The 10,876-nt window shown below is 42.7% G+C and overlaps 1 protein-coding gene and 1 long non-coding RNA gene across 2 annotated transcripts; both read right to left on the reverse strand.

Moving 5' to 3' along the window:
* Nucleotides 1–3,015: 3,015 nt before the first annotated feature.
* On the reverse strand, nt 3,016–7,352 carry LOC142213008 (uncharacterized). The gene is made up of 3 exons (XR_012717220.1): nt 7,248–7,352; nt 4,639–4,692; nt 3,016–3,062 (listed from the first exon to the last, which is right to left on the reverse strand). It is a non-coding gene; the product is annotated as an uncharacterized LOC142213008 (long non-coding RNA).
* Nucleotides 7,353–9,675: 2,323 nt separating this feature from the next.
* LOC142213010 (olfactory receptor-like protein OLF1) lies at nt 9,676–10,611 on the reverse strand. Its single transcript, XM_075281154.1, has one exon. It carries the CDS (start codon nt 10,609–10,611, stop codon nt 9,676–9,678), a length of 936 nt encoding a protein of 311 aa, XP_075137255.1.
* Between the last annotated feature and the right edge of the window lie 265 nt (nt 10,612–10,876).

Genomic DNA, 10,876 nt, shown 5'->3' on the forward strand with positions numbered 1-10,876 from the left:
CAATGCTATATACCCTGCTGTAACGGTGTCTGATATAGCGTGCCACAATTGGTTTTCTATCCGATTACTACCAAGAGGTACACTATAGCTACACAGATGGCTGCAGGTGCGGGATTATTGTTCCCTACAACTCATGCAAAGAAGTCTTAAGGCTCAGAGATCTGGAATGGTTATGCTGATTTAGTTTTTTCCTTGGATTGGTATGACTGCTTCTTTTTGTAAGTCAAACTTCTCTGAGGGTGCTGAAAGCTACCACTATAATTTTGGGTGATTAGGGTCCGACTTAAGAGGACCGAATTCTGACTATCTGTCAGTGCTACTAAGTGAATCAGCAGCACTGGGGGGGATTGACTTCCTTCACACTACTCCGTACATAGGGAGCTTGTTTTTAGAGATGGGCGAATAACTCAAGATTCAGGTTCCAGGTTCGTTTTCAGGTGAATAAGTCTGGTAAAATCACAATTTAACACAAAGTGTCTAACACTGTCAGGGCTCCTAGGAACCTATCTATAAAACATAGCATAGAACACTGTCAGGGCTCCTAGAAACCGATCTATAAAACATAGTGTATAACACTGTCAGGGCTCCTAGGAACCTATCTATAAAACATAGTGTAGAATACTGTCAGGGCTCCTAGGAACCTATCTATACAACATAGTGTATAACACTGTCAGGGCTCCTAGGAACCGATCTATAAAACATAGTGTATAACACTGTCAGGACTCCTAGGAGCCTATATATAAAAAATAGTGTAGAACACTGTCAGGACTCCTAGGAGCCTATCTATAATACATAGTGTAGAACACTGTCAGGGCTCCTAGGAACCTATCTATAAAACATAGTGTAGAACACTGTCAGGGCTCCTAGGAACCGATCTATAAAACATAGTGTAGAACACTGTCAGGGCTCCTAGGAACCTATCTATAAAAAATAGTGTAGAATACTGTCAGGACTCCTAGGAACCTATCTATAAAAAATAGTGTAGAACACTGTCAGGGCTCCTGGGAACCTATCTATAAAACATAGTGTAGAACACTGTCAGGGCTCCTAGGAATCTATCTATAAAACATAGTGTATAACACTGTCAGGGCTCCTAGGAACCTATCTATAAAACATAGTGTAGAATACTGTCAGGGCTCCTAGGAACCTATCTATAATACATAGTGTAGAACACTGTCAGGGCTCCTAGGAACCTATCTATAAAACATAGTGTATAACACTGTCAGGACTCCTAGGAGCCTATATATAAAAAATAGTGTAGAACACTGTCAGGACTCCTAGGAACCTATCTATAAAACATAGTGTATGACACTGTCAGGGCTCCTAGGAACCGATCTATAAAACATAGTGTATAACACTGTCAGGGCTCCTAGGAACCTATCTATAAAACATAGTGTATAACACTGTCAGGACTCCTAGGAGCCTATATATAAAAAATAGTGTATAACACTGTCAGGACTCCTAGGAACCTATCTATAAAACATAGTGTATAACACTGCCAGGGCTCCTAGGAGCCTATCTATAATACATAGTGTAGAACACTGTCAGGGCTCCTAGGAACCTATCTATAAAACATAGTGTAGAACACTGTCAGGGCTCCTAGGGACCTATCTATAAAACATAGTGTATGACACTGTCAGGGCTCCTAGGAACCTATCTATAATACATAGTGTATAATACTGTCAGGACTCCTAGGAACCTATCTATAAAACATAGTGTATAACACTGTCAGGGCTCCTGGGAACCTATCTATAAAACATAGTGTAGAACACTGTCAGGGCTCCTAGGAATCTATCTATAAAACATAGTGTATGACACTGTCAGGGCTCCTAGGAACCTATCTATAAAACATAGTATTGAACACTTAATGGTCTTTTACAGTATGATGAACGATATTTGATAAATAAAATGACATGTAATGACAATGGCTGCGGACATCAATTTAACTACTTCAACACCATAAGTAGATTACTTACTTCATATTCATCATCCGCCAGCATAAACTGCAGGAAAGGAGAAGATAAGAGTTAAGTCATGTCTAGCCCTCATACACTCTTCAGCTGGTAACCATAAAACTTGCTGTACATAGAATATATACATACATAGAGTATATTGGAATGGTTTAGCTGTAGATATATAGATGTTAGATGTCTCCAGTGTGGCTATAGGGGTTACAGATGCTACAGTTCCAATTGGTCCCTATTCCTTGGGAGCCCTTGTAAAACCAATGTCATGTATGTCATGTAAGGAGGGATGTAACTACAGGTGATGCAAAAGTTACAGTCCCAACTGGTCCCTATTCCTGAGTAGCTCTTGTAAAACCAGTGTCATGTAAGCAGGGGTGTGACTATAGGTGGTGTTAAGGTTACAGTCCCAACTGGTCCCTGCACCCGGAGAACTCCCATAAAGCCAGTGTCATGTCATCAGGGGCATGACTATAGGTAGTGCTAAAGTTACAGTCCCAACTGCTGTTTGTCTTGTCTGCGTTCTTTGGCATTACCACCCTATCCACCGTCTATGGGACTGATGCAGATAGACGAGGGCTGTACTTGGCTATGGTATCTCTAGAAGTCCCATAGCCAATAAGTAGAGTCACAGGGCACATCCTACTACTCCAATCAGACCCCCATTGTTGTGATTGGTGGTGGTCCCACACATCAGATGGTTATATCCTGCCCTGTGCATAGGTAATATCTTTTAAACTTCGACCAACCCCATATAGAGTAATATCCGTGATGGTCTAGGGTAGTCAATGGGTAATGTCAGTATACCTGGCGGTCTATGGTAGTAAACGGGTAACTATATTGCTGGTGTCTAGAGGGTTAATCATCTCCCTATATTTTATTTTTGTCCTCCTACTGCCCTGATCTTATGGTTTTTAGTTAAGGAAGTGACTCTGGGGCCCCTGATGCCGTCATCTTCAATGTCTCCCCCTTTCATTTACAAGCCCCATAATATCCATCTGCCCTAATGTACCATATGTACATTGATATGTAAGTGAAATATATAACTTACTAGTTCCTCGTCCTCACCAGGAAAAATCACTTCAAATTCAGAATAATCTGCAAGCAAAATAAGAGAAATAACATATACTTATTGTAATACCATGAGTGACCACACGGAGTGCTATTATTTGAGCACAGCCTGTATATCTGTCCCTTCTTATCATTCGATTTAATTCAAATACCTCCAAAATTCATTAAAGGGGTCAGACCTCCATATTTCCGCTCTAGAGCTCCATATCCCTCTTCATTTACCATGACCTCTGAGAGGTCTTTAAAGGAGTTTTCCAAGTTTACGACTTATCACCTAGCTAAGGATAAGTGTCTGATAGGAGGGAGGGGGTCTAAACAATGAAGGCCAACTTAGCTGAGTGACCATCAATGGCCATATACTGTGTCTCTAGACAAGATAGGTTAGCAATCCTTGTTTAGGATGTATTCTCTGCGTTACAATCTTGGCACTTGGCACTTACTGGTGGACTTGTTAATGTAATGTGTTGGTCGGGGTCTTTTCTCGACAGCCACAAATAGAGAGGTTCGAACAGTGGTGGCACCTAGGTGTTGTGCCATGGGAAAAGTTATTGGTACATCCCATGTGTTGGTTGTGGTGGGACATTTAGGTTAGGTAATGACAAGGGCTCGCTATATAAGGGGGGGTTCCTGTGCCTCTTCAAAGGTCTTCTTTGTTGGCCACATGGCCAATCTGTTTAGCCCCGAAAAGCATCCTACGAAGCTCTGTAGAACCAACCAATGGTGAGACGGAACGTCGCCTTTGAGAACAGGAGTGGTGGTGTCAACTTATATAATTGAAGTTGTCGTATTGAGTTACCGTAACGTTCCATTTTTACCAGTTGGGTGGTTGTTTTCTACAGGACTACCTTGGAACACCAACCTGTGCTATGTTACAACCGTTTGGCAGGATAGTGGGGACTGAATATTTGAAGATGGTAGCACCAAGGTTCAAAAGTCCTGTTGGGGAGAGTACTTTTCCAGTCCATTGAGTCATGAGGCCCGTGGATAGGCAATGGGGCAGTTTATGTGGAGGTCACCAGGCCATGTGGCCAAAAGCACTGAAACCATGCCCTTATCTGTCCAAGGATTTGCTTAAGCCAAGCCAGTATGAGAGCCACTTGAGAAGGGGTAAGAGGAGATACCCTAAGGCAGAAGAGTATTTTGTAGACTGCCCTTTTAATGGTACCAATGGAAAGCTCCCAAGTTCCGAAGATAACCATGGCTTATAAACTGATGATACAGATGAAGAGGAAGAAAAGAGGCAACGGAAGAAGGAAGAACCAAGAAGGTCTCTACTTGAGAACTAGAGGCACATCTCCAGTCTACTTCTCAAGTGACCCTTACCTGGGCCAAGCTGCATACATTATTCTGTATTCTACAATATTACGGGACCAGAAAAATACAATTTTGGTATACCAAGTTGTTGGGTGGCTCTTTGGCATGACTACACTACAAACCCCGTGCGGATGTCACAAGTACAATGGACGCGGGTCTCTAAGGTCTCATGTTTGTTGGACGTGTCCCCGGTGAGACCGTCACTGATCACATACTTATCAACGTGGCAAACCCCTTTAAGAGTGTTATTTTTTGGGCATAGACCTCTATCGGAGACATTTGCCATTACCTAACGTTACATAATCCGGGGTTTCTGTTGTGGCCTCCAGATCTTCGCAACTCCCTGTAACAAATATGGAGAAACGTCACGGACTGTGATAACATAGAAATATAGTCAGCATTAAAGGAGTCTCCCTTCTCGGGAATGATACAGCATAAATATCTAATAGATGTTGGCCCGATCTCCGAGATCTAGACCTATTTTGAGAACATGGTCAGGAACCAAAACCCTTAGGGATCAAAATGATCTATTCTAAGACGTCTTCTGGAAATGGTCACCATAAGAAATGGGTCAAAATTTTTGACATGGTCCAGTGATCAGGAATGGACACAGGTTACAGAGCTGGAAGAAAATGGCGCCATAAACTGTGCAGTGGCCGTGCCGTGCTATTACAGCTCAGCTCCATCTGCTTCACTGAACTGTTCACATATCAGCTGATCTAAGGGTTACAAGAGTTGGTCACCACCAATCGGATACTCATGATCTAAAGATAGGGTAGTCAACAACTACTTCTGAGCAAGTCCTTTAAATTCTCCCATAGGGAACTCGATATGGTGCAGTCCTATCTATGTGCACCATTGTACAGAGAAGGAGGAGCTGAGAAGTTTCATATATAGTTTTTTGGGGAAAATTTGTATAACTTGATATTAATTCCTGTTCGTTTTGAGATTAGGAGTCCGGTGGGCGGTCCTTCTCTCTGATTGACAGCCTTCCTGTCTCCACACGGTCAGTCACTACATAGGACCGCCCACTGGACTAAGCTCAGAATAAACCAGAATTAAAAAGAAAAAAATGCAAATTCTAGTAATTCTTTTCTTGAAGCCCAACATCAATCTGCTCAGCTCCTCCTCCCTGTAACATCCTGCCGGCAGATAGACAGCATGTTCGCTATGTCAGGTGACTCGTGCCCACCTACTGTCTCCGGCCGTCTTGTTATACCCTAGTGCCACTTTTTGCTTCCATGGGTCACTTACAGGTGGACAGATGGACATCAATGTGTGACCACAGGGGGTCCATTCCCCTGAGACCTCCCCATCATTCTAGAGCCAGTAACAGTCAGTAAATGGTAACTGTCCGTAAAGGAAAGCAGTAAAGGGTAACTGTCAGTAAATGCTGCAGTCAGCAAAGGAAAGTAATAAGTGATTGGTAACAGTCAGTAAAGGAAAGCAGTCAGTAAGTAGTAACAGTCAGTAAAGGATAGCAGTCAGTAAGTAGTAACAGTCAGTAATGGAAAGTAGTCAGCAAATGAAGTAACGCGTAAATGGTAACAGTCAGTAAAGGATAACAGTCAGCAAATGGTAAGAGTCAGTAAAGGAAAGTAGTCAGTAAATGCCAACAGTAAATACTAAGTAGTCAGTAAATGGTAACAGTAAAGGTAAACAGTAAAGACTAGCAGTCAGTAAAGGAAACTAGTCAGTAAATAGTAACAGTCAGTAATGGATTGCGGCCAATAAATGGCAACAGTCAGTAAATGTTGGTAACCGTCAGTAAAGGATAGCAGTCAGTAAATGGTAACAGTCAATAAAGAAAAGCAGTCAGGAAGGGGAAGTTGTCAGTAAATGGTATCAGTGAAGGAAAACAGTCAGTAAAGCCTAACAGCCGATCATTTGTACAAGATAGTAGTCAGTAAAGGAGAGTAGTCAGTCACTCCTGAGAGTTAGTCCAGGATAGCAGTAAGTCACTTATGATAGTCAGTAACGAAAAGCAGTCAAAAATGGATAGCAGTCAGTAATGGATAGCAGTCAGTAAAGGATAGCAGTCAGTAATGGATAGCAGTCAGTAATGGATAGCAGTCAGTAATGGATAGCAGTCAGTAATGGATAGCAGTCAGTAAAGGATAGCAGTCAGTAAAGGATAGCAGTCAGTAAAGGATAGCAGTCAGTAATGGATAGCAGTCAGTAAAGAATAGCAGTCAGTAAAGGATAGCAGTCAGTAAAGGATAGCAGTCAGTAAAGAATAGCATTCAGTAAAGGATAGCAGTCAGTAAAGGATAGCAGTCAGTAAAGAATAGCAGTCAGTAAAGAATAGCAGTCAGTAAAGGATAGCAGTCAGTAAAGAATAGCAGTCAGTAAAGAATAGCAGTCAGTAAAGGATAGCAGTCAGTAAAGAATAGCAGTCAGTAAAGAATAGCAGTCAGTAATGGATAGCAGTCAGTAAAGAATAGCAGTCAGTAAAGAATAGCAGTCAGTAAAGAATAGCAGTCAGTAATGGATAGCAGTCAGTAAAGAATAGCAGTCAGTAAAGGATAGCAGTCAGTAAAGGATAGCAGTCAGTAAAGGATAGCAGTCAGTAAAGAATAGCAGTCAGTAAAACAGAGTAGTCATCAGATGATAGTAATCCATAAACAGCAGTCAGTAATGGACAGGGGGTCATCATTTGACAGTGGAAGAGGATAGAAACCATCACCTAGGAAGGCATCAATAATAGACATCAGTCAGTAAAGCACAAGAGTCAGTAATGTATAGCAGTCACTAATATACATGTCAGTAGGCAAGACTAGATACCACTTTCTAATACATAGCAATGAGTTTAGAATAAAAGTAGCGACATAATATAGATCAGTTATAATGTAACTACTAGTCAGTAAAGGATATCAGTCAGTAAATCTGTAATCTTACCTGTGTAGACCTGGAGAAGAAGCAACGGCACTAGGAAAAGCTGGAACATTTGGCTGTGGAGCTGTAAGCAGGATACAAGTCTCATGTCTTGAGGAGTGAGCTGTATATACCAGATTGTACTGTATATACCTGGGTGAGCTGTATATACCAGAGTATGCAGTATATACCAGAGTGTGCAGTATATACCAGATTGTACTGTATATACCTGGGTGAGCTGTATATACCAGAGTATGCAGTATATACCAGAGTGTGCAGTATATACCAGATTGCACTGTATATACCTGGGTGAGCTGTATATACCAGAGTATGCAGTATATATCAGAGTGTGCCCTCACTGCTGACAGTCTCCTCAGGACTATTCTGAGTGTGGACAGTTCCCTTCTTAAGCTCCTGCGCCCTGCCAAGTTTCCTCCCTGTACTGCTCCTCTTATTGTGCAATCCATGGGCAGCCCAGCCAGTAACTTAAAGGGGTTTTCCCATGACCATAACCTGATATAAATCTGTAGACAATAAAAAATGAAATATTTTTGCAACTATAAATAACTTAAAAATTTGCAGAGTTTTATAGATTTCCTCCAGCCATCTTAGTGGTGACATCTGTTGTCTTGATCGGTTGCCAATGGATATGACCATGAATGCAGGAACCGTCTAGAGTCAGAAACCCAGCCATGATGTCCTTACTATGGACAGGTTCTTTAGTGACATGTCATCTCAGTGCGCATGCGCAAGACCGCGGCCCCAAGAGACAGATTTCCATCTTCCCTCAATGTTCCTGGGCATCATGGCGGTATCTGGTGCTCCATCAGGGCTCTCTTTGGTCGTCTTCCAACCTCCTTGATGATGCCTCAGACCCCGGGGGACTCAATCTCAGGTCTCAGTGTTCCCTTGGGGCTGGGACATGAATGCCGGATGGTGCGCGAGAGCCCAGGAGACATGAGGTAAAGCGAGTATCACCGTTTATTATGTTGTCGCACGCCCCGTACTTCCGCTTGCTATACTCTGGGATCTGAAGTGATTCATGGGTGTCAAAATCCCAAAATCTTGGGTTCAATTTTTTTTAGAAAATTCCTAACAAGACATTTCTCCCCTGGACTTCCCCTTGAAATTTTGATGCATAAAGAAAAACATTTGACTCTCTCACATACATGAAACAGTAACTAACATCTACATCTTTAAGGAACTGAAATAAGGAACTTAGAAAAAGCCAAACCCTTGTAGGTCTGTATGAATAATGGTGCAACTTAAATTGAGGATGTTACTTGTTTTTATATCTTTTAGAGTTGGTGTGTATAAATGGAAAAAAGAAATCAAAAAGCGACAACCAATATGGCCGAACTTCCTGTCCTTGCATTGAAAAATGGACAATGGAGCTAAAAACCTTTTCTTTTTCCTGGAACAGCGCCACTTCTATCCATGGTTTGTGTCTGGTATTACACATCAGTGCAAATAAGTTTTTGTATGACCTCTGTTTTTGGGAAGTGTGAGGGTCAATACACAAGGGAACATTTAGACCTCTGATTGAGTCCCCTGGGGTCTGTGGCATCACCAAGGAGCCTGGAAGACAACCAAAGATAGCCATGATGGAGCACCAGATACCGCCATGATGTCCAGGTATTGGAGGCCTCTGTGGATTGTACGGGGATCCACTTTGTGGTGAAGTGTTGGCCAAGACTGAGTTAGGGTTTTATGGACAGAGCTGAGGAAATAACCCTTAAGGCCTGGTTCACATCTGTGTTCGGATCCGCTTGGGGACCCCCCCCAAAGGGAATACCGAACGCAGATGTGAACCAGGCCTCACTCTTTCTTTACCCGCTATAGACTTTATTGAATGCTTCCCTATTGAACTTTTTGGATTTGACAAAATGTGAGCAAGACCCTTGTAAGGGGTTCAGAAGTGGAACCAAACCTTGTCAAGTTTTTAGGGCATGTCCTTTGAATATTCTATAAAAAACTTGTCTAACTGGTGGAACCACCCCAATGGGGTACCGTTCTCTATATGAATGGCACGGCAAGTGGAGAAGGTGTAGGTCTGGTAATATATCCAACTATCTCCATTAGCTCATGCTCAACAAGCCGCTCCATGCCAACAGGGAAAAGGGACCCAGTAGTGAGAACCCCATTGGTCAGCAATACCTTTAAAAGTTGGCCCATCCCTTTAAGGTGGGAATACCTCTTTAAGATGATGCAAGACCCAACACAACCAATGACTATTCTCTTTCATGTATGGAATATGACCTTTATTAGGAGTTTTCCAGAGAGTAGACCATCGTCCCATGTCCTACCAAGACCTTCCCTTATGCCCATGGTGCATCTTTGGCAAGATAATCCCCACCACAACCCTATAGAACATTCTGCAGCATTTTCTGCCATCATCATAGAGGCCTATCTCCTCTCCGAAACGGATCCATGTTGACAAAACAGTATTTGGTCAATGATCAACTTTCCTCAAGACTTTTCTCTTTAGGGTTCCTTTGACATCCTTATTTCTTATACTGTAGATAATAGGATTCAACATCGGGGTCACCACTGTGTAGAGTATGGAAATGGCTCGGTCCCGATCTGGTGAATAACTGTGTCGGGGGCGTAGATACATGAACATAATGGTTCCATAGTAGAGAGAAACCACGGTCAGGTGTGAAGCACAGGTGGAGAACGCCTTGGATCTGCCTTTGGTGGAACGGATCTTCAAGATGTTGGTGATGATGCGGAAATAAGAAACTATGGTCAACAAAAAAGAGCATAGGGCAATGATTCCTCCAGAGATGTACACGGCCACCTCATTGAATAAAGTGTCTTGACAGGAGAGCTTGAAGAGTGGTGGCATCTCGCAGAAGAAATGGTGGACATGGTGGGACTTGCAGTAGGGCAACTGGAATGTTAAGATGGCATGGAGGACGGCGTTGAGAAAGCTCACAGTCCAGGAGAACACCGCCAGGCCTATACACAGCGTCTTATGCATGATGATCTGGTATCGTAAGGGGTTACAGATGGCCACATATCTGTCGTAGGCCATGACTGCCAATGTAATACATTCCGTAGCTCCCAACGCCAAGGAAAAATACATCTGAGCGGCACATCCTAAGAACGAAATGCTTTTGTCTCGAGACAATGTATTCTTGAGTAATTTGGGCACGATGGTGGAGGAGAAACAGATGTCAATGACGGAGAGATTGCTGAGGAAGAAGTACATAGGGGTGTGCAGGTGGCTGTTGACTCTTACCACTACAAGTAATAGGACATTTCCTGACAGGGTGATGGTATATATAATCAAGAATAGCAGGAAGTAGATGACCTGAAGATGGGGGACGCTGGAGAGACCAAGGAGGATGAATGACTTCACACTTGTTTGGTTGAACTGTTCCATTACATTTCTCAAGATGTTCCTAAATAGTGGAAAAATACGTCACTATTATTATTTGAGCTGTGTACTCCAGGGAAACCACCATGGTCCATCTCCAGCCCGTACATGGAGCCATTGCAGAAGATCCCCTTATATAACTTGGGCTTCCATATGCACCGCCTTCTCGCAACCGTCAGTGACGTCACATTGTAGCAGCAGTTACATTGCATGTGCGCACATTTCCCATCACCCCCTGTTAATGCGCCCAACATATTTTTCTATGTGTTTT

Source organism: Leptodactylus fuscus, chromosome 7, assembly GCF_031893055.1.
Source record: "Leptodactylus fuscus isolate aLepFus1 chromosome 7, aLepFus1.hap2, whole genome shotgun sequence".
NCBI lineage: Eukaryota > Metazoa > Chordata > Amphibia > Anura > Leptodactylidae > Leptodactylus > Leptodactylus fuscus.

Bases quoted from the DNA above. Each gene is read 5' to 3' on its own strand.
- LOC142213010 (XM_075281154.1), bottom strand. From the start codon at position 10,611: ATGGAACAGTTCAACCAAACAAGTGTGAAGTCATTCATCCTCCTTGGT.